The following is a 25,102-nucleotide window of genomic DNA, read 5'->3' on the forward strand; positions in this document are numbered from 1 at the left end:
AAAAGGAGGTTAAACCCTGAGTCTCAGTTGGTGATCAGCCTGACACAAACAAATGTAAAATCAATTAGTTTCTCAGACAAGTGTGAACTTTTCCCCTTTATGAACCATTTTTCATGTACAGCAAGTTTCAGAAACAGGACACTAACATGCTGCTTTCATGCATTTTAAGGAACAGTCAGACATTTTAGAAAATACAGCACTTTGTCGCCTTAAAGGTCAACATCAATGTCATCCTCATGTGTCCAGTACCAGGATGTTTTTTGCCTAAGTTAAGCACAACAGCTATAAGCACGGGGACACAGCGAGCCTAACTCCGTCAAAAGTATAAAAATACGCCTTCCAACAATTACAAAGCTCTGAACCTTCTCATGCAATGTAGAAACAGAAATGTAAAAACAAGACATTGCGGTTTTGCATTTCACAACAAGTCTCCATACCTAAATGACAATGTCATGCCAGTGCCTTACAAAACAACCCACATAAAGATTTAATGATCTGCCACCTCTGAGGTTAAACTGCAGCGCTGCTGATTGATTTTTGGCCACTTCGGGGCGGCAGGACAGGGTTAGAATTTACGCTGGCTTTAAACACGTGAATGACATTATCACCTTATAAAGCTGCTGTGGTGGATGTGTGAATCTGACAGATATGGAACAACAGTGGCATTTATGTGGAGTTTCTGGCCACCTGATGCCAACTTCTTCTGCTTGCCGTTTGGTGCTTGTCAGGTAGTGTGGAGGTTTTCAGAGCTTCCTCAGCGCAGCTGGAAATGAGGTTACAAGACTGGTGAGGCTGAATCAAAAGAGTGAGCTGAAAGATGATGAAATGCAGAGAAGAGACGAACTGCGAAGTCGGGTGACAATGCTCGGTTCGTCACAAAGACTGTATATAAAGATGGCTGCCACTTGCTCCCATTGTACAAAAATGAAGCCAAAATTTCCTGGATATGGGCGCTGCCATCTTGTGTTTTTGAGCCAGAGTGTGGATCAGTAAGTATTGACTTGTGGCCCACACACCTATCTGACCCAATCATGAGCAGCGCCATGATCCCAAGTACACCCATGATGTCATTCCCCATATTTAAAGCATCAAATAAACCAAACTTAAAAGAAAAACACAGTTGAACACACATCAGCGAGGGAAAAATAGCCATCTTTAGGACAAATTTATTTGACCTGTACTTTGATCTTTCAGTTTTGCCCTTCTGCTAACACGGAGGTGTCGGGGTTCATGACCTACATTGCAGCCAGACACCAGGGGGTAATCTGGATGTGTTGGCTTCACTTTAAAGGAGCCGTCATGCCGTCTAACTTTCCAGTCATAGGTTCGTCTCTATGAGGCCTAGTCCTCATGAACAAAGGTACTTTTTCAAAATCAGGGCTTTTAACCCTCTTGTTCTCACCCTCACACCCTGTTATAAGAAAATCTCTTTCAAATGAAGATGAAAAAACACAACTGAAGTGCTTTCAAGAGCATGCCAAACCAAAAGATGGTCATATAATCATAATCCTAAATCAGCGCAACACAAAAAGGAGAAGAAGAAGATGTTGGCCAATCTGCAGCCTGTGAAAAAGCTAATACTGCGCATTCTGATACCTCTGTATGTGTACATAAACATGTAAAAAGTCCTGTTAGCGAGGTTAGAGCCAGCACTAGTTCCAATGCCACCTTATTTATGACGGCTCACAAACAAGATAACGGTGCACACTCTGCCAAAAACGTTTCCCCGTCTACACATCAACACCGAAAACTGAGTTTCTGAAAATCTTCACTCTGGAGTTTTACAAACGGATCATTTTCAGTGACCTAAAATGCAGTTTTCATGTGGGCAAAAGGCCAAAACGCTATGTTTGCTAGTAAGTAAGGCAGCTTCGGAGCTGTTGAAAGGCATTTTATTTTACTTTTAACTAAGATATAGTGTGCTAGCACTTTCACCCTGCTTTCAGTCTTTGTGCCAAGCTAGGCTAACACACCCTGGAGCTACAGTATGTCTGCACGATATTATTCCACACATTTGACTTTAGGTTTAATGGTGAACATATTTCCCAAAATGTTGGACTTTTCCTTTAAATGGAACAGATTTATGCCACCCTAAAGTGTGTGCAGACAGATTATGGGTTATTTACCTCTTGGTACATCCCTTCATTTGGGCATCAGTGGACCAAGAGATCAATACGAAGAAGCAGCCTGAAGGAGGTGGATGTGACAGTCAATATGCATATCATCAATATTTGATGATGAGAAAACAGAGGGAAAATGGATAAACATGAATCTCACACAAATCCACTTGGCAGAATCAGTTAATCTGACAAATAATAGCTGGAAATGAAACACTGATGTAAAATATGTTTCTTGGAGGAGTTGAATGTTCAGGCTCACTTCATATTTTGCACAAACAGCCTCAGTATCTCTGACAAATCCACTTCCCCCTGTGTGAAAACATGTAATTCTCTGTCTGCCTCGTGTCGTGTCCAGCCGTGTGACTCATGTTTCTCATGTTTACGCTGTGGCGGTACATCACCTAGCCGTGATGACGAGGACTTTGCTGTAAGCCACAGCTGAACACCCTATATCCACCCTGCTGGCACGGCCTCAGTGTTTTCATTCCATATGATAGGAGTCACACCGCATTCCTGTTACAACTTCTCTGCGGCACATAAAAATCTCCTCTCGAAACCGCAGAGCCATGTGTTTTGAATTTTCCCTCTGTTTGTTCCCATTTACAGCATCTCTCTCCACTTTTTCTCTCTCTCACACACACACACACACACACACACACACACACACACACACACACACACACACACACACACACACACTCACACACAAACACCGCTCGCTGGCTCTCTTCATGTTGATAGGCCCATTTAGTCCTCATGAAAGCATTCCATTTAGGTGCATTTGAGGTTATGGTTGTCACTGACAACCGGCTGTCAAAGAGTGGCAGCCTCTATCAGTGTTGGGGGTTTCCAGAGGAGCTTACAACACAGAGCAGCTATTGATGAAGCCCCGCTTTATGGACTCAGACCTACCAAAGGCAATGGCGTGTGACAAAGACAGCGAGGGGAGTTGGTAGTTTGATTCTTTGACCCCACAAACAGAAAGAATCACCCCATCTGACACTCAAGTAGAATATTAAAAATGTTGTTCGTGGAAAATGTGAGCACAGTATGTTGAGTGGGGAGAAGCAGGACCATGGCTACCAGTTATCCCACTTCCATTGCGGAACTGTCTCAGGAACCCAGAAACCATTTCAGTGACATTACCTGTGTTTTGATTGGAGTAACAGTGATCTAAATTTAGCTTCCTGGCCATAGTTCCTGGTACCCAAAAAGCCTGCTGAGTATCAATGGCCTTCATGTAATGACATGCATAGTAAAGGTGTTACATCTGCCTTTAACGGCAATGTGATCTCATCCCTACTCGTCATATTTTGACGCATGGACAGAAGGCTCCAGCATCACTGAAATGACGCAAGGGGCAGCCTTTTGCAATGTATCTTGACACAGATGGTTGGCCAATCTTGACGCAAGTCCTCCCACTTGACTAAGAAGAGGTTGGCAGTTACGTTTAGGCAACAAAACTACTCAGGCAGGGTTGGGAAAATATTGTGGTTGACGTTTGAGTCACATGACTAATGACTTAGGTGACTAACGACATCACGAGGGATATGAACACTAGTCTCTGGGGTCAGAGTTCTCACATGACTAATAAGTGGTCGGCGAATAGGTTTAGGCATCAAAACTTCGTAGGTGGGGTTAGGAAAAGATAGTGGTTGATATTCCACTAATGTGACTGAGAACTTACGTGAGAAAATAACGCAATATTGACGTCTAGTTCCACACGGGTCACAAACACCGGTCTCCTGGGTCAAAGTCCTGTGCCTGTTTGACCAATCCACCTCCCAACCTGCTCACTTAAAGTGGATTTTAGTGCTCTTAATGCTTTGTCCATTGCCTTGAACGTCTAATAATAATGCAGATGGGTTTACATTGGAGTTGCTTGCGAGCCTGGTGCATCTCATACAAACACTTAGGTTATTCGTGTCTAGTCACAGACCATGATCTTTAGTTTCCCAACAACAACCAGACCTTGACCATAGTTTATTCACCACAGCCACGATCCCTCTGTAATCTTTAGAATACCGAAGTTGCGATGTGCTTTTCACTGAAAACAAGACTTTTAAAAATGTGACACTGGATGTAAGAACTAAGCAAACCAAGTTGTTTCTCGTTTTTTACGATTTGCTTACCCAATTATATTAACGATTGATAGCAAATTTTTGTTTGGGCACACATGACTTTTTTCAGCTTCTGATTGGGGCATGACAGAAAAAGTTTGAGAACCACTGAGCTAAATTAATGTATTTTTGACTTGATGTGTTTGATCAAATAAATACAGATTTCAGCACTTCTGCCCCAGAATTATACCTGTGAGAGTGGAGAAGACGTTGAAACGGCATTTAGACTTTATAGAATCTAAACATAAATTTAACTGAATAAATCAAATACAAAAAGCGAAGAAGAAAAAAATCCAAATAACCAAAAGATTTTTTTTCACTTCTTTTTGGTGTTGGGAATCCTAGCTGCAGCTCTGGGAGACAGTATTATAGATTTACGTGTATTTTTATTATTCATTATCATCATTATTTGCAGCTACGAGGGGTCTTACTTATGGATTATATTAGAAAATACATGAATGTTGACCAAAGGCGTTATGAATTATAAATACTGCAAATCAAGGCTGCATCCTATGAAGCTGTCGGCCGCCTCTTTAATCTACTCTACATAGAAACACCATGTGCAACCTTCACAAGGATTTAGAAATGAAGAGTAAAGGTTCTTACCATTGGATTTAAAATAATTTTGAGCATCAAACACTAATTTTCTGCTTCGTGGTGAATTTTTATGCAGAAAATTGTATCTTTTCTGCATCAATTCGTGGTGTCATTGTCTTTAATTTTGTGCAAAAACAAAAAAGAGAAAAGAAAAGGTCCAGTTTGCACAAGTTCTAAATATTGAGGGCTGTGTGTCTCCTGCGTCCCCCGTAATGTCTCCTATGCTGCGAAGAGACTTGCATGAATTGATTTGATGCACAATATATCGCTTATTATGTTATTAAAAAACAAAAACAACAGCAGGGAAATAAAGTTAACATTTATCTTTAATCAGCAACAACTGAATTAAACTCATGAAGACTGGTGCTTGTGAAAAAATAGCACATAAACATAATGATAAAGTATTTGATTGAATCTGTCTGTATATGTTGTATAAATGACTGCCTTTAGAAACTGTATTGTTGGGAACATCACCCCCACCACACACACACACACACACACACACACACACACACACACACACACACACACCCTCCTCCTCCTCTGGAAACCTGTTCTGGAGGGAGTGACTTGATCCAGGCGGCGTCCAATTATATGGAAGCAGCACTTATTCCACTTTATTCCAGGCTACAGTTAAGTGGCTTGAAGCCTTCAGAGACACACAGGCTTGTAGTATAAAGGCAGAGCAATAGGCAGAGAGACGGTACCCATGTGACATGTGAACGGAAAGCCAAAGACAAAGGTAGAAATATCTACTATACCAAGTGAGGCGTCTGGCGGCGTGCAGAGGAGACACAGAGGATGCTCCAAATCAAATCCATGAGGGCTTTTTTCTCTCTCGCTCGTCTGGAAATTCACGGCTTCATATAAATGATTCATGAGAGCCTGTTTCTATTTCTAAGGGAGTAATTGCGCTCGCAGTGAGTTTGAGCTGAAGCCGGTCACCAGCCAGTCTGCAGAAAGACGCTAGTAAAGCTGGGATCAGAGCGTGGAGACAATTATAAAGTCAATTAATTTGGGGGAGTTTGATAAAGCGTTTCCCTTTAACCTGCACTGGACCTCATCTGTCAGAAGGATCAACTGTTGCTGCAGCCGGAGCGGGCACAGAGACATTCTCCAAGTGTGTCTGGCTTTCATAATGGATGTTTGACCGTCACTTGGTCCTGTATGCAGCCACACAGCCGGTGTTGTGCAATTAACATGGAAGAGAGACTGATACTGTTGTTGATGCCTCGGATACACCTTCATCTGTCCTGATGTGATGCCACATTGTTGCACTGAGGAGAATGATAATATCCCACACCGCTGCCGGCTTTTTCATACTGGTTGATCATCTCTGTGTGTGAAACAAGACACATTTATTCCTCTTTCTCTGTATAAGGGACCAGTTTGGGCATTTTAACTCACTGGCAGGCGTCAAAATTGACAGGCTTTTTTGTTATAGTGACCTTGCCCGATTTTGACATCCATTCAGCGGGAGATCATCATGCTGATGATGATGAAGAACAGCGGCATGGATGCGCATCAGGTTGATATCGATTCGGAATTTGAGCCTCACAGTCGTTCGCGGTCGTGCACCTGGCCGCTGCCGTGTCCGGAGGATTTCCCCGGGGGAGAAGAAGCGAGCCGAGGTCTGGCCCTGGCATCGGTCAAAGTGGAGCAGTACAACGTGCCCGCATGCCGGGCCGAGAGAAAAGGCGGCGCGCCGGCGGAGATCAAGCACCCAGCCGGCGCCCCGGCCCCGGTCGTGGCCGCTCCTGCCTGCATGTCCGGGGCTGCGCTCGACGTGGCCGGCCAGCTGCGCAAAGCCAAGTCCTCCCGGCGAAACGCGTGGGGAAACCTGTCTTATGCAGACCTCATTACCCGTGCCATCGAGAGCGCCCCGGAGAAGAGACTCACCCTGTCCCAAATTTATGACTGGATGGTTCGCTTTGTTCCTTATTTCAAGGATAAAGGCGACAGCAACAGTTCAGCCGGATGGAAGGTAGGCCACATGAAAGAATTTTCTGACACCACATGGTGAAGGTTTTAGTGGAGACGCTGCACTATATTTAGCCTGAGTCTGTGTCTGCAGCAGAACTCCTTTCCTGCATATTTGAAAGCCACATAATTGACCCCTGGTTCCAGCAATTTATGTCAGTGGCGTGTCCCCATGTCACTCCACACTACAGTGTGTTGAAAAGGGCGGTGAGCATGGCTGGAAGGGTTCACTGGGTTCATCGTATTTAGGAACTGCAGCCTACATATAGGAGAAGCCACACGGAGCCAAACTCCCCGTCTTCACGGTTCCCTTTGGATAGGCGACTATTACGCGCTGTGACGCATCGGTAAAGTGTCTGGTTTCGACCCATGCTCCCCTGCGTTACCGGGTCACGCGGGGGACAAAGTGTGCCTCCGGTCCGATTTGCAGCTCCTCGACTGGAGCGTCACCCATGCCGCCGGTTGGGCGCTCGGGATAAACCGTTTGGAGCCCCCCGCCCCCCCCCCCCCGCGATCCAGTGCGCGCACGTTGAATTACGCACGGGCTGTGCGAAAAGCATGGCACAAGGCGAAGGGTTTAAAAGGACAATAACAAGAGATGATGACATGCAGTGTCACAGCAAACAGATGTAACTACAGATTATCCCTTAAATTCAAATTAATATGAGGTTAATCTAATAGATTGGTTGCTGTAATCTACTTAAATTTACCACCCATTCTGTGTGCGGATTAATGGTCTTTTGTTTCCAAGCCTCGCACTGTAGCTTCCCCTCATACTGTCCTTCATGTTTGCCAAAGTTTTGCCACTTTCCTGAATTTTCCTCCAGTTCAAAACAAACTTAGAGAAATAATGTTTGGCTGCTTAAAATTGCAGTAAAGTCTAAATAAATGTTAGTATGTGTGGTAAATATGGGCATTAATCAGGTCTGTCATAACTGGGATTTAATATGTGAATCATCTGTTAACATCTGAATCAGATCTTTTTTAGGAAAGGAGACAAAACAAATGTGTAAAACATGCATGGAAGTCTGATTCGCTGTGTCTCCACTTGTGTTTTATGGTCTTTTGGTGCAGTGGGAGTTTCATCAAAAGGCCACAATGGTCAACCCTGCAATTAATGGGAATTTCTAAAATGCTGGATACACACTGTTAACTCCGACACAACAGGGGAGTGACTCCCTTCTTGTTAAATATGACCGCGGGCTTTAACATTTACTGGCATCGCTCTATCAAAGAGCTTAGAAAAGAGACACATCATTCAACATCATGAAAATTTTAAAATGGCTGGGAAACATGTTTAAAGGGTTCCTCCAGTGATCCGGGAGTTTTCCTCCATGAGGTCGGGGAACTCAAGACAAACAGATTAAGGAGAGAATGGTTGAAATTGAAGCAGCAGAGGCCGAGATATCCTGACGTTTATTCTGTAGTTTGCATCACACACCAAAACACCCTGTTTCCTTCAATTCCCACAATGCAATGCAACAACTCATTCTCTTAGACCCTCCCTGCCCACTTCTTTCAAACCCCACACCTCCAGTTTTGGAGGCTTTTGGTTAAAACTTTTAAGTCTAGATGATTGTGATGACATCAATGTGACATCCTCAGAGTTTTTTAAACCTTTAAAGCTCCTCTCAGAGCCACAGCAGACACACATGATTGTTTTCCAAGGCTAAGTAGTCCTTCTTGTGATGACTAAACTGAGCGTCATGTGTTTTTTTTTTTTCTTTTTACAATTCTGATTTTGCTTTTCAAATCTTACTCTCCCGTGTGTTTCGCTTTTCTGACACAGCCTGGCGATAGGAGGAACATGGGGGGGCGGGACAGAAGTTGTAGTGGGATTAACAGGCATTTCACACCATCTGTGTGTTTGACATCGAGTTGATCCACAATCCTCTGTCTTCTCCTCCTGTCATGTTATCATATCCTTACAGCAGTTTATGTTAAGTGCCATTGTCTCCCTTGTATTTGTCCCTCTCACACACAAGCTTCCTCTGATGCTTCCCCCTGCTCGGCCATCTCATTTGGCTCCCCACCAGCCTCCAATTGAGCAGCATTAAGACGCAGATTAATCTCAATAAAATCACCATTTGATTTAGGTCTGCAACAACCCCTGTCCAATCTTTATGGTATGGGGGGGTTTAAAATTGGATTTAAAGCTGAGCTTAATTCCCGGGGCCTTGTTTGTGCTGCCCAGGGATGCCCAGCTTGATACCTGCTCTCGTTCCAAGCTTTGCGTGGACGTTTTGATTGGCCAGTCTGGCAAGGAAGCTGATTGGCGGAGAGAGGCTCCAAGTTGCGGTGAAAAACAACTTGATTCAATCATAATAACACTCCTCAACGAAAAAAAAATAAAGGAGAGAGAGGAGAGACACATGCACGCACATGTTGGACTGTAACAGTTGGCAGCGATTTTAATGAGATTTGAAGCACGGAGGTACAGAATCGCTCGCAAACACTCGCGTATATGCACCCTTACACATTCCTGTGTGTGTTTCTGCTTAGATTGAACATTACTGATGGGGGGTGGGTGTGTGTGAGGGGGTGTATATGGATGGGTGGTTGGATGGGATGAGTGGGAGGGAAATAAGATCCAGTCAGAGTCTTGCTATTAAAAGCAGTCTTTAAGAGCTGTTGTGTAATCCTGTCTGAGAGCTGCTGCTCAATTCAGCCGCTGGGCTCTTTGTCTTCATCTGGGCCAGCAGCTTCTCCTCCTCTTAATACCACACACACATACACACACACACTGTACTCACACACACACTGTACTCACACACCATTGAGGTGTCACTCACTTGTTAAAGTGTCAAGCGCTAAGGCTGCATAGGTGGATTGGATTCCTCTCACATGTCCACACTCTTCTCGTGTCCAGTGGTAGTGTATGGATTTATTTGATTGTGGACACACACACACACACACACACACAGTACATAGTACACAGTGTTGCTTAAGCATTTGGCAGCAGGGTTACCATGATGACTACGTATGGATTTCTGACTGTGGTTCAGTAATTGCTGTCAAGTGCTTAGGCCATGTTTGTTACTGTATCTGAGGTGGGAGGCTGTGTTTGGTCATATGAAGTGAGTTCAGTCGGTGGTGATGCGGGGGTATCCGCTCACACACACACACACACACACACACACATTGTTATGTGCATTTCACAAGTGGCTCTGCGTGGGAATGGATGTGCTGAGCTGTGGCCTGTCTGCAGGCTGTACAGTACACAGCATTCAGCAGCAGGCAGGCAGGCAGGTAGGAGCTCACTGACTCTACCTGAAGGCTCCACAAAGCAGCATGTTAGAGGAACGTTGTGGGTGTATGAGTGTTGTAATCAGACTGTGATATAATGAGCACACGGCAAACAAGCAGCAATACACACGAGGATCAATTAGAATTTCAGAAAAGCAATAATTCCTGTTTGTTTTTTGTCTTTAAAGAGCAACTTAACGCCCTGTTTTATCTTGAACGTGCCACCTTCACTGTTGTAACGTGTGATAAAGTGACTGTACATGTTTTACTAACCTGAAAAAATGCCTTTAGTGTACAGATACTCTTTAACCTGTAACAGTGGTACTCAACTTACTGCCCATTGGCCAAATCTGGCCTGAGATAGGATGCAGAGGGCCCAGCAACCATTTTCAAATTCACAGAAATAAGAAACTGATTTTGTACTTTGAATTAAATAAGTTGCCAAAGTGCATTTTAAATAGGGCTTGTTCATCAAACTGACCTGTGCGGGGCTGCTGCAACTGGATGTTCCTCATGGCAAAGTAAAGCGAGGACAGCACATTGCAAAAGGTTAAGAAGAGGTAATTCATTTATTATATATACTGATAAATATTATAAATGTTTGTTTATGAACTGGCCTCTGGCCTCCTGTCATCTTGCGAACGTGGCCTCCAGGCAGAGAGAGTTGAGCATCCCTGACTTATACGAACTCGGTCCATTTTACAGTATTTTCCACACAGTGAGAGTTATGTATTGGTGCGGCATCCAACACCTGAGAGACGGCTGCAAACATTTATGATCATTAGTATCTGAATTTGTATTAGGGATGTGATTTTTTTCCAGGCTGTGCAATTGCTCATGAATGCACCAGTCTAAGAGGCGTTTAGAGCAGTTTGAAGCTCCGTGACCGCACTGACTTCTGTCTGATTAATACACTGAGGTCCTGATAAAACTTCAGGTTTTAGTTTTCAAATGTAATTTATGAAGAAAATTATGTCTTTCTCTCTCTGACTGTGCCAATTGTCTGAATCCATGCATGTCATTTGCTGCAAGTAGATTCAAAATGTCCAGCAGGGAGGACAGAAGAAGGCAGATAACATGTCCAAAATCACCCCGTGTTCACTCCTTCACTGCTCCCTATAACAGACACTCTAAACGTAACCATAGTGAGCAGTAAATTGCAATTCTTGACACTTCTGAACGGTCATCTTGCGTCCTCACTGACAGCTGCAGACATCATGTTTTCAGGTTTTCTGAGGACGCATTATAGGGAATAACTTTCACACATCGACACTCAAACACTCAAATAAAATGGTTCAGAGCAAGGACGTAGTGTTTTTGGGGGGTGGTTGTCCTCCACTGGAAATGTTCAAGTGTCTGACACTTAATTTCCTGCATTCCGGTGAATTTTCATGCAGCAATCTGCTCCTTTCTTTGCATGTAAATGTCTTCTATTTTGTCAAAACAAAAGCCCTCTGCTACTTTATTGTTTTTAACTGCAGGGGATAAATGAAATGATCTAAGGGTGAGACGTGTCCCCTGCATCCCCCTGAAATCTACGCCTATGGTGCGGAGCGTGGTTGCAAAAAGCTGCTGTGAAATAATACCTTAAGATTTATTTTTTCAAAACTTAAACCTTGATTTTGTCTCATGAGTACGATTTATTTGAAAAGAAGCTTTCTGGCCCATCCAGGTAGACCTCCAATAACACCACGTTTCAAAACTTAACTGGTGTTACTGGTTGCAGTAATTTAGTTTTATGACATTTTTATGTACACATTTCAGGAAAGAAGACAAAAAAAGATCTATGTCAGACCTGAGAATGGTCAGACTGACTTTAGCTTGGTGTACCTTCTCCTACATCCCTGATTACTGAGAGCAAAAGTGGATCTTTACCTCTAATATGCTTCTAATCTGCTTGTAATGCATCACAATGCACTTCACGTAAAGTATTACCGCCCACGCTGATGGCCATCACCTTGTTCTGCCGAGATTCCACTTGCAGCAGATAGAGAAGAAGAATAGGGTGCACAGCGCAGAGAGAAAAAAGAGGAGGCAAGGAGACATTTTGAAGAACAAGGTATTATTTGTCCTGCCAATAAAACCTTTTTTGAATTGGATTCAGAATTGAGTGGGAGATAGAGAGAGGCGGAAAGAGAAAAGATAGAGCGAGTGTGAGAGTGGTGGCGGTGGCCCCTGCTGCTGAGCACATTGATAGCAGCCTTAATGCCTGTGATGCTCCAGCGCCAGCCGAGACAGAGGGGAATTGGTTGGAGATGGTGGAACAGGCTTAGAGGGTTCCCAGTGCCAGCCGGCCTGGCGCTGGCTCAACAGAGAGCCCTCTGCACCGCTACACAGTTATTGTTATTATCACAAAGGCGCAGCAGAAGGAGAGGCAGCTCTCGAGTTGGCGGGCTTGGCGCTGGGTTAACCGGGGGCGGGGAATGGGAAGAGGAATTTGGAAGGCGAAGGGGGTTGGTTGTTGAATCTGAGACTATGGTAGAACTCATCTGATCAGTCCTGTGAATGGAGGGAAAACAGTTGGGAAGAGTTGTTGAGGGCTTGAATGGAAAGGAGGCCATGCCGAGACGGACAGATTTTGATCCTCGAGGATCAGTTGCCTTGTCAGTTGAAGCCGAGCTACAAAAAGCATTTGAATAGAACGCGGGCAGATATCACTTCAATCTGTAGAAGGGCTTGGATGTAAACAAGGGATGCACCGGCAGTGGAGGCGGGGTGTTCACTGCTTAAATGAGTCATAGTGGTTGGAATAGAACATAATATTCTCGCCCTCAGCCCTCACACTTCAATCAGTTGGAATAAATCAGCTGGAATAAAATGTTGAGAAACACTCTACAGACGGAAATTCCAGAGAGGAAACCGAGTCCAGACACACAACAGTCAGTCAGGAAGGCGGATCTTGGGAATGGTGCCTGGTGGTGTGTCGTAAAATGTCGGCCCAGCACACATTCTCTCCGTGTTGTCCACCAGACCTCAGGGCTTCAAAATGTTCTGGTGTCTGGCTCGGACGATGAGCAGAGCGGGAGTCAAAAAACATTCAGCCCTCTGTCCTCCCTGTGAGACTGTGACTCAGGAACAGGTCAGCACGTACAGCTAACGAGACCTTAAAGGACAGCACCGGGGGTTTGCCCCGGGTGCTCTGCTTTGCTACAAATCACATACACATTTACATCGCAGCTAACTATTTAGGCATGCGACTGATTGATGTTTCGTCAACTGCTCCAGCCATTGACTTCCATTCATTTCTATATGATATGAAAACCTATTAGCTGAACCTGGCCTGAGTTATGTCATCCATTAGAGTACCTCCCTAAGTCATGTCACTGCCTGATCGAGCACATTTGGCACCTTAGACAAGCTTCACTTGAACGAACCAAAAATATAATCTTAATAATCTCTTTTTGTATTCATTACAAACTAGAACAAAAGCAAATACACAACGTAACCTACAAACAATAGTAATAAATAAAAAACAATGAAATAATATGGTATATGTAAATTCCGCTCACTGTTAGCATGGTTAGCATTGGATATTTTTTTTAGTTTTTTTTTGGAAATTTTAAATCTTGTTTTTCGGGGTTGGGGGTGTGGATGTTGCCTCCCCCTCCCAAAATGGGTAGCGCCCTTGGTGGCTGACTATGTCGCCCATAGGAAGATCCGCCACTGAGTCGTATTTAACTTTGCGTGCGTTATACATTGTGGTTCTCAATGAAATCTCAGGAAATGAATGGAAGCCAATGGCTGCATTGGAAAATACGTCAAAAACTGTTTAGCTAACACATTCTCACTCTTTGGCCACGGACTTTCCACGTCCAGATACGACATCCAAGGTACCCTGGGTGCGTTGGTTGTTGACGTTCTGGGTTACTTTGTCAAGGTCTGCCTGTTACATGCATTTTCTTCTCTCAAGGTACGCTTCCGTTTTCATAGGAAATTTAACGTTGCTACAACACTGCGAATTGATGTTTTTTTCCCCTTCGACAGCAAAAACACGTGGTTGGGTTTAGGAAAAAAGAACGAGGTTTGGTTTTAGAATTTCACGGGATATGAACAGCGCTCTCTTGGGTGAAAGTCGATGTTTGTTTGACCCATCCACCACCCTCCTGCCCACCTCACTCAGACTTTGGTCGTCTTAACTTTCATACTGGTCCCGCAACGTTTCCCCCTGACGCCGCCGGGCGCTGTTAAACTATAATGACAACCAGCTGTGTATCATGCCGACGTTAAAGGACAGCTTTTTTCATTGGTTTCTGGCGCCGCAAGTCGATTTTGACGACTTCGGAGTGAGACAGGGCTCGTTTAGCAGGCATTTGAAAATGGGCAGCAAAAACTTTTGAGTTGACATGGTTTGATGTTGAGGACATAAAACATTGCTCTAGTGACAGTAGAAAGCTTTGAGAAGGTTATAAATGATTCTTCAACTCATCTGATTTCTGCCATAATTAACTAATTAACGACCCCCCCACACACACACAAACGTTTGATTTCTCATTTTACGATAACCTTGAAAGTTATACATCACACAGGGAGTTACTTTTGAAATACAGTCATCCCTACAAACCCAATCCATCAACTCACAGCAGCCCCCAAACTGATTACGATCCCTCTGGAATTGCAGAAATAATGTAATCATGCATCTGAAATTGCTCTAAATTTTAATGTGATTAATGACACAGTTGCTTCATAAAGTATTCAACCCCTAACTTTCTGCATATTGTACTCATTATACCATGCACCAATTTTAATAAATCATCATGCACTCACTGCGTGTTTATAATGGGCTTTTGATGCCTTATAATGCCTTATGAGCACCACTTCAAGTAAAGTGTTGCCCTTATTTTTACTGCAAATGGGATTAGTTTTTAAGTTCCTGCACACGCTGAAATGGGTTTGATAGCGGTTTGTATGGATCTGAAGATTCTCTGTGTGTGTATATACGTATGTGTGTGTGTGTGTGTGTGTGTGTGTGCATCTGCTCTTGTTGTTGTATAGCTAGGCCTGATGGGAGTCCAGGTCCGGGGGGTACAGCTCTAGTTAATAATTCAGATGAGGCTCATTATCAAGGCAGCGCAGATCTCTCTCTGATTCCACCTTAATTGCAGGCAGGATGTGCCTCTCAGACACTCTCAAAGTCACTCCCCCTCCTGTCTGCAGCTGCAAATGACTACCACACACACACACACAAACACACACACACACACACACACACACACACATGCAGATCTCCACTAGTTCTCATCTACACCTCACCTCCCCACTCCCTGACATCAGGCCAGTATCTTTGCGTGAACAGGTGAACGGACATTTGGAGATGAGTGGATAAATCCCACTCAGAGCTCATGACTATCACAGAGCATCGACTCCAAGGCCAGGCATGTGCTCCTATTATGAGTCACTTACATTTTTAATCAGATCTTCATGAGGGCTTTCTCCTTTTGGAGGGCTCGGCAAACTAAGATTGATGGAAGGTAATCAGTCGGAGGACAGCGGCTCTGTGATTAATGCTGCTGGAGAGCAAACCTCTCAGCGCCTTGCTGAATGACCCGGATCGCGGCTTTTCAACCCCAAATTTTCTGTAGAGCTGAAGTGAGGAGGGCATGTAAGAACAAGAGAACTGCTGCTGCTTGACAAGTAGTACCAGACGTATGTGGCATTTAAATAATGGCCCTGTGTTTCATTGTGAGCTACTATTACTATTCAGAGATCTCTCCTAAAAGTGATTGTACCAGGCAATCAAGATTCAGTTCAGTCCCAAAGAACAAACGTACAATGCCTCTTCTTAAAGATTTGCCGGTCATGCTGGGATATGATTTATGCAAATAACATATGTTTCATGTGCTGCTGAACACATAGCCTTTCTGCTACTTGTATGTCTTAGAAACATTAGCAACAGTTCGCTGTAGCCTGCAATTTTCAAGCTGGATTTCTGCCTGGAAATGGTGTTCTTGCTCTGCAAATTGATCCAGTCATGATAGTTGGACATCTCTTGCTCACTGGGGATCTTCAAAGTTGAGCTGCTTTTGTTTTGGAGAGATTTGCTGGACCAAAGAAAACAACACGATGTGGAAATCCAGCTGACTGGAGTTGTTGTTTGGCGATCCCTGACTTAGATCTCTGACTTAGTTTGAATGAAGTGAAGGAAGTGAATTGCCCTGAGCCCAGTTGCCAGAAGAAAATGTTGGCATTGTCCATTTACATTTCTGCTTTCATTTGTCGTTGTTGATTTGTTCTGTCAATGGGCTTTTTAGCCAGCGAACATGGGTGTTTTTTAGTGACCCATCGCTGTTTTGCCCCCGGAATAGTGTCAAGAAAAGCAATGTTTTTTTTACTGAGACGTTGGTGCGTTTCCAGCTGGGTTGCTGCCACAAAAGCGATTGTTTATTACAGAGACATTGTCATCTTCTCCAGCTGTGGTTGTGTCACCAAAATATTTTTTACTAACCATACCCAAGTGCTTTTTGTGCCTAAACCTAACCACACTGTCACCACAAAATTGAACATATCCCCTGCATAATTACATACAAATGCAACATTTGTAGAAATGTACAATGTTTTTTTTGTTTTTTGGCGATTGGGTTGTGGCCTGCAACCCATGTGAGCTGAGGTAGGCACCAGCACTGCCATGGTTACTGTACATTTTTCACTAAAAACATTCAGTATGCAGTCACTGGGCCTTGATGCTAAGCATACAGAATGTTTCTTGTGATTTCCGACTTGAAGCTTGGTGGTGTGAATTCTTTTTTTCCCTTGGGTGACATTTGTATTTATGAAACTCGCCTGCAAATGGAAAAGAACAAGCAGCTTTACATCGCTGAGTATTTCAGTGGTCAGATATGAAGAGCAGGTGGCCTTCATCAGACTGAAACAAAATAAAATATGACAAGTGTGTGCAGTTAAGAGACTTCGGTGAATCTGACATGGAACACTCGCACGAGAAACCCTCACAGTAAAGAGTAAGAATGGTTTCGGATAACAGTACAAAGGCATTCTTGCATGAGGTGCCTGAGTCATGTGAGATATGAAGAGGAGGTAAAAGTGTTTTTAAAGCAGATATGTACGCGGAAAGATGCTGAAAAGGTTAAATGCTCTGAGGGAAATGAACGGTTGCAGTAGGTAAAGAATAACACGGCATATTAGTGAAAAGCCACACTCCATCATTTTACAGTACTATCAATCACCCTTAATGCGCATTGTTCTCGGTGTAGTTCAGTCATGTTCAGGTGATGTTCAGCATCAATCAAGTCACATTCATTTGCTGGCAATTTAATCCATTTTCATTAAAGTTGTCTGTAATTGCGCTTTGATCATAGTTGATAAAAGCCGGTTGAAAATGAAAGCCATCAGCGCCTTAAGAGCCGGATCATTGGCTGTGTTTTAACTGGAGTTATTTGCTCATTGTCTTTGTTATAAAAAGTCTGTTAGAGGAGTTGCTACACTCGGGAAGGTGTCTGCTAACGATGTCAAGTCGAGCCCAGACACGGAAAAAGAACATGCCTACTGTCTATTGTCAGCACAAAGAAGGGTCAGGGAAGAGTATCACACTTAATGAATATTCATCAGTCCAACGGCATATTTGGACAAATTACAATAAAAGCCTTTCAAGCTGGAGCTGAGTGGAAATAATTTACAATCTAGTCATTTTGGAGATTATTAATCAGACACTATTAAACTGCTTTAAATCACGGCTAAGCAGATTTACATTATGGTATTGTATAATTTGTGTGTGTGTATGTGTGTGTGTGTGATGGTTTGCAGAGGGCAGTCCAGGAGGCAGACAGAGGTTAGAAGCGTAAGATGGCCTCTCTGTGGATTTCTGTGTCAGTTTGATGAAAATAGGTCAGGATTCAGAGCTTGGCGTTTAGCATTCTGCCCATGTGACGGCTGACGCCGAGCCTGACGACAGCTAGCCTCGAATAAACTCTAGACTCTTTCTGTCTCTGTCTCTGCCCCCCCACCTCCCTCCACCCCGCGGTCTTCCTCCCTCCCCTCTTCCTCTGTAATCTAAACTCTGTCCTGTCATCCTGTGTCTCTCTGCCGTGGCTTCCATCGCTTCAAGCTCACGTAGAAAGAAATTCAAATCTGTGGCCATAGATTAAGCCCACGCCGAGACTGAAATTGCACTTAAATCCACAATAGTCTGTGTCTGGTGGAATTTATTTGATTTAGATGTACTTTTGAGTATTGTAGTCCCGCTTTCGAGAGAGAAAATAGATGTGCTGCAAAGTTTTATGAGGATAATATTTCAACCGTGGCCAGCAGTGACCTAGCTTAGCATAAGGTCTACAGTATGTTTGGTCACCACTAGAAGGGCTTGATTTATTATTCTCCCACAGAGCAGGCCCTCATCTCTCATGACTGCCATGCTTTAAAAATGACTCTCTAAAAGGTGAATTCACTTATAAGATGAGCCAGCTCAGTGTTGAGCCACATCTGAGGCTTTCCAATTGAGTCACAGCTACCACCTCTGGCACGTTAAGGATTGGCTGTACCCAAAACAATGGGTAAATATAAAGCTAACAACACGAGCAGATAAGTGAAAAGACTGCTGCAAGGTCAATTCTGTTAAGTGAATTTTCTGATAAGGTTGATCTGTGTCCAATTAGATTACCCAGACAGAAAAAAAGGTTGTTTCCATAGCTTTCAAAACACCGTCATGTTGCCGGGGAAAGGTTGGCTGTCTCACCTGGCTATCAGCCAGCAGCTAATTTAGGAAAAAAAAACCAACTAATGTAATTGTGAATGTGTTAGCTATCAAGCTATTTTTCTGTCTCTGTCAGCTCAGATGGAGATTTTCGAGAGTTTATCAGACTGTTTGCCCAACAATACAGCAAAATATGAACAAGTAGTAATTGCTTTAAAATGATAAGTAGTCTCCAGAGGTTGATTTATAATTTTTGTTGGCCCGTGACTTTTCCTTTGCTCCAACCGCCAGGCTTTGTTTTGTACACATGAAATATCACAGTCTAATGGGCGGACTGCCATGAAATGTACTGAGCACATTCATGTCACTCAGAACACAAAGTCTTTTCTCCTTTAGGGCCATCTCACCCTAATCTTGTTTTTAAAAAATAACATATCCTATAATCTAAGCAAGCGGTACCCTGAGGGGCTGAAAAATGAAGCCAGAAGAAACTGCAGTTCCCCAAATGGCCACTAGAGGCTGGCTCCAAAACTGATGTTAAAATGCACAACTTTAAAGCAGAAATTAACATGTTTACAGCCTGGTACAGTAAACAGTTTTGGTTTCTTTAACTAAATTTCCCCTTTATGACAACTGAACGGAGGATGAGTTTTTATATAAGTTAACTGTTTCATTTTATTAAAACTTAAAGTTACACATAATGGGGCTATGAATGACAGGCTGTGAGGCTGTCTGCTGATAGTTCCCTTGGTCTCTCACTCAGATCCTACCCTTGCTTCTCCGCAAGACAGCAATGGCCAAAATGCGATGTGATGTTATCCAGTGTTATTGTTAGGCCTGGCTGTTTGAGGCTTCAGCTCCCAATTTTTCATATTCATTTGACCTTTATTTAACCAAGAAGTCCCACTGAGATTAAAAGAGATTAAAATTCTTACAATTGAAGACCTGGCCGAGGTAGCAGCCAATCAAAACACATTTTCAATGCCTCAAATACAACATATAACGCAAAAATCCACATTAAAACAACTATTCAAACATAGTGGCCTCTCAAGAAAAACAAGCACACGTCTCTGTCACCACGTTCTGTATGATGCCCTTAAATTCATCAGTTGATGTAAGTGTGTCTAATTTTAGATCTTTTTGAAGATTGTCCAAGGTGCAGAGTAGGAAAATGAACTTTTCCCAAGATCTGTTAAAACCCAGGGTTACGTTAACAAGCAACCACTTGGAGGAGTAAATGTACTTGCTGACATTCCACCACTGTTAACATAAATAAACTTAATAACTCTGTTCAATACATGTTTAATGTTAGCAGTTGTAAAGTAATCCTTCTACGCAATACTAATAACAATTACTAATCACTACTTAATATTTTTAACATCACAATTAATAGTAATCTGGGAAGTTAAAACAAACTGTATTTGAAGTACTTGTTCATTTTTTTCAATGATTAAGTTGTGTACTTTGAATGTAAATAATAAAATAAAGCGTGTTTATTAAAACTCTGCAGAGGTCCTGACTCGGCTCCCAATGTCCTGAAATCCTAGAAGTGCCCCTGGCTACGTCCCATATTTTATTTGGTTAATGAATCTAACAGACATCGCCTGTTTCAGTAAATAAACACTGTGCTTAAAACAACATTTGGAAGTATTAATGAGTGTATTGAAAAATCTAAGGCATGACAGGTAGGAATTAATTTATGTGAAATGCATGAGCACATTTTTTTTAAGATCTTTTTTTTTGGCTTTTGCCTTTATTCGATAGGACAGTTTAAGTGTGAAAGGGGAGGACAAACCCTTTTGTTTTCCATGAGCCAGTGCTCTTTTCCTTTCCTGTCACCACCAGGAAAATCTTGTTCTAAGAATGACCAGATCATAACAATATCGTTGGCACTGTCCAGCATTTTCATATTGCTGGCTTCAATGACCACTTCAGTCTCTGCGGGCCACTAGCATGGCATCTTAGTGTCTCTGATGTCTTGTCAACAGATCCATCAACAAATGAGGAAATCAGATTTCAACAAGGCAGCGATGGCTAAATGCAGACAGGCCTACAGAATTAGTTGTCGTGTAATCACTTGAATCAGCAGTGACAGGATAACTTCTAATAAACAAGACCCCAAAGGGGCTTCAAAAAGTCTCAATTCACCTCATGTCAACTGGTGATTGGATTATTGCAGATTTGTTGGGAGTCTGCACCACGAATGTACAACACTGACTAAAGCAGGGTGGGCAGTGGTGGCTAATTTTGTGACGCTGTGTTGTGGAGGAGACCTGGCTCAAAATGTAAGACTATTATTATTTTAGCTTTCTGTTTTATATTATATTTTGTTCATATGGTGTGTTTTCTGAAATAAATGATGCTCTCTGGATCATAAAGCAGCCACCTGTGTTTTACAATATGCAACAGAACAACGTATCCTCATACAAAAGTGCTTACGAATCTTACGAAAATGCACATACAATAGCTCAAAAATCAGTGCGCCAAGAATGGCATCGTCACGTTACGTAGTTAATGTAAAGTTACGTAGCTCAGGTTTTGGAGAGTAAAGGTATGTGGGTTAGGTTTAGGGAAAGAAACATGGTTGGGCATCGTCACTTTACGCACTTAACATAAAGTTAAAATAAACCATAAAAAGTTTCGTAGGTAAGGTTTGGGAAAAGAAACATGCTGATGAAAGACCTTAAAAATGGTTTCACAGTAGGGCTGCAACTGACGATTATTTTCATTGTCGACAAATCTGTCGATTATTTCTTTGATTAGTCAACTAATCATTTTATCAAAAATGTGTTAAAATGTTGAAAAATGTCTGTCTGTCTCTCCCAAACCCCAAAATTATATCATCTTGTTTCGTACCCACGCCAAAGGGTTTTAGTTCACCATCACGGGAGAGTGTGTAAAGCTGCCAATATTTGAACGTAAGAAGCTGCAGCAAGAGTATTTTGGGGTACTTTTATAGTACTTTTCTATGAAAAATGACTCAAACCGATTAGTCGACTACTAAAATAGTCACAGATTATTTTAATAGTCGATTAGTCATTGATTAGTCGACTAATCGTTGCTAGCCTCGCGTCACCAGGCTCTTCACGTACGGGGAAGAGCCTGGTTTCCATTCACTTCTTCACGTACGGGGAAGAGCCTGGTTTCCATTCACTCTGAATTTTGTCTGGATTCTGGTTCTGGTGTAGAGAGCGGATCCGGAATTCACCAAATTCACCAAAGTAAAAGTGTTCACCAATGTAAAACTTTAAATTCTGGCACACCATCAATTTACAATAAAAGAAAAAGGTTAACTTAATGGCTTTTCTTGTAAATTATATTCTTTAAATTAAAAAGTTTCACCGCATTTTTATTAGCTTGGTGCTTTTATTTTGACGGAAAGGCGCAGCCATCGAATTCCGGATCCTGTCTCTTTCGCCCTAGTTCTGGCTCCTTACCAAAACGGCCACTATTTCACAGGGTTCCAAACAAAGTTCTCCTGGGGCGAAAGTCCTGTGTTTGTTTTACCCATCCATCTCCCCAACTTGCTTCCTTACGCAGACTTTCATTCTTTATACTATTTCCTTCTTTACTCCTATCAGGGCATAAGTTACGTGATTGGTGGGTTATACACGAATTGTGGTGCAGCCCGAACAGAGTATCCACATGACGCACAGAAAGGGGTAGGTGGGGATCATTAGGGGACCAAAAACGAAGTTTGTCTGCAGGGCCCCCAGATAGGTTCATCCGGCCATGCCAATAACATACAGCAATGAAAGTAAGCATGTCAACTGTAACTGGTCAAAGTCGCCGTTAATATTACTGAGGTATATAAAGTTAAATGTGTGCACAGCTGCACACACGTCTGTTGTGTTCATTTTCAGCCTTACGAGTCCAGTATCTGCTCCCTCCTTTGTCAGCCTCTACCTTGTGAAGTGTTAGATTGCACCCTGCTAACTGATTTATTGGCCCCTGAAAGTCTGACTTCATCAAATCCTTGATACCGCTAGTCATATATACTGTCTTTGATGAGTGCCACCGAAGTCGATGTGTGGATTTAATAGCAGCATTAATCTGCCTGTTTAATGGTGTTGTTGAGTGGAAGGTGGTCACCACAAGATGCAGCACTAAAAGATGAGTTATGGGCCCAGCCGGCGAACGATGAAAGGGCAAAATGCAAAACAGTCGAGATGTGGAGGAGAGTGGCGGAATTAAACAAGGTCTTGCTGCACGCTGTACATGAGAGAGGAAGGATGGAGACGAGAGCTAGTTAGCACGAGCATGGTGTGAAATAAAAACAGTTTAGAGAGCGCTGTCATAAGTTTGCAGCAGGTTGTCATCGGTACGTGTCGCTAAACACGTGCCTGAGGTGATATTGCATTTGTTAGCACGCAATGCATTTCCGCTCATTTATTGAGAACACATGATAATTGATTCTCATGTGACGTTTTATCAGATTACGCAAGCATGCTTCATTTCTCATCTCCTCATAACCCTGTTTAGATAATGAGCCTGCTAAAACATATCCACACTCAACATCATACTCCTTCTTTCAGGTGTTTTCCAAAACAGTCAACATTGTGGCAGATTGTTTTTTGTAATGAGGCCCAGTGAGGACTTTGTGCCACGTTTAATTGGTTGTGGTTAGGATTAAGGTTACACCGGTGGACTCGGATCATAACGGTGACGTCCACCTCTGATGGTGAAGATCAGCGGTGGAACGTTACAGTACATGTCCTCATGAAATGTACATTAGTACTCTTGTGATCAGAGTACTAATAGTTTACTACTTAAGATTTCACTAACAAAACACACAATGAGATCACGAGATATGATCATGTTTTATAAATAACATATCTTATAATATATTAAAGTTAACTCCATGTGAACCAGCTGTTCACACCTCAGTGTGTCAGTAGTACTAATTTCAGCCTTATACAATGTCCTTTGTGTCTCTGGAGGAGCTTTAAAAAGTCTGAGAAAATAACCCTAATGATGTCGTAGTGATGTCATCAGGGTTACTTTGGCTGGGGCGCAGAGAATACAAATGTCGATTGGAAACTTGCGTTACAAACTATGAACGGAATACTTCAAAGACATTTAATGCTTACCAGGCAGGGAAGCTCTAACAAACTACATTATCAGGTATATCAAGTCCCCAAACTTAATGAAAGCTCAATAGTAAATTGCCAAAGTACCCTTTTAAGTTACATTTTGAATGCAGGACTATTTTTTAAATTGAGGGTGCTGTCACACCTGCCCTGTTTGGTCCGGTCCAATCAAACTCAAGTTCATTTGCCCCCTAAGTGCAGTTCATTTGGCCAGGTGTGAACACAGCAATCACACTCAGGTGCGCACCAAACCAACCGGACCGAGACCTTCTTGAAGAGGTGGTCTCGGTCCGGTTACAAACGAACTCTGGTGCGGTTTGTTTGTGGTGAGAAGGTGTTCCGACCTGGATGTGAAGCAACTGCAGTCACATGACACATTGTTTGGGTTAAACATGAGCATGTTACAGTCCTGGAGGATTATTAATGTGCACCTCCTCCTGTACTGCCTTAATATGCACATTCAGCACATCCAATGCATCAAAACATTGTTTTCTAGTTGGAGCCGCGCCTCGTTTTCAAACTGTATGGTTTGACTAAAATGAACAATGACAGCAATATAGTCCACGATGAGCAGCGCTAAAATCAACCTGCGTAGTTGTCCCTCCATTGTGACATTAGAAAGTGTCACATTTATCTTGCAAGTGTACTCTTCTTCAACGTTTACTTTACTTCCTGGATTTTTCCCACATGGATATTCTGGGTTGGGCTCTAAAAAACTTAATAAATTGTTATCAGACACCTGTGTCTGCTCAGGGATTAAATTATTTTCATTACTGTTCAAGTAGCCTGTGAGTAATGGAAGGTTATTACGCGTTGATGTACAACAATGTTCCAGCCGCCCCCGTGTATACACGGCTCAGAGTTCAGTTCTAATGTCCCGCAGTCTAAATGCTGCATCAGAAGCTTTTTTGAGCATTATTGACTATCATGAGAAAATAAAAAAGTCAATTTGCAGCTTCACTCTGGAGATATTGACAGATACGATGACAGCTGAAGCCTACAGTAATGAAGCTGATGTGAGGACAGAGGAGAACAGGATGGTGGTGGCAGTGTGGTTGCGTGACTGAGCAGTGCTCAGGCCTGTCTGTGTAATTCTCGCAAGACGGATATTAAAGACGCAGCGCTGAGGCCTTCCCTCCACTCTGTCCCTGCACTCCCTCTCTCCCTCGCCTTCCCCATTCTCCCTTTCCCTCTCTTTCCCTTTCCCTCTCCGTCTCTGCTAATGATCTGCTCCGCCTGTCGCTGCCTGGCTGACTGATGCCCACTGACAGCCCCACTCATGCGGAAAGGCTGCACCCCTCCTCCCCT

The 25,102-nt window shown here is 43.0% G+C and overlaps 2 protein-coding genes across 2 annotated transcripts in view; one reads left to right on the forward strand and one right to left on the reverse strand.

Annotated features, from left to right (window-relative positions):
• rpl15 (ribosomal protein L15) overlaps positions 1 to 25,102 on the reverse strand; it is a 993,591-nt gene that overhangs the window by 240,614 nt on the left and 727,875 nt on the right. The window lies entirely within an intron of this gene.
• foxo6b (forkhead box O6 b) overlaps positions 5,342 to 25,102 on the forward strand; it is a 50,017-nt gene continuing 30,256 nt past the window's right edge. The window contains exon 1 of the mRNA XM_050034625.1: positions 5,342 to 6,821. Coding sequence (XP_049890582.1) covers positions 6,324 to 6,821 — 498 coding nt within the window. The 5' untranslated portion in view covers positions 5,342 to 6,323. The remainder of the gene's footprint in view (positions 6,822 to 25,102) is intronic.

This window comes from Epinephelus moara, chromosome 22 (assembly GCF_006386435.1).
Source record: "Epinephelus moara isolate mb chromosome 22, YSFRI_EMoa_1.0, whole genome shotgun sequence".
NCBI classification, from domain to species: Eukaryota; Metazoa; Chordata; class Actinopteri; order Perciformes; family Serranidae; genus Epinephelus; species Epinephelus moara.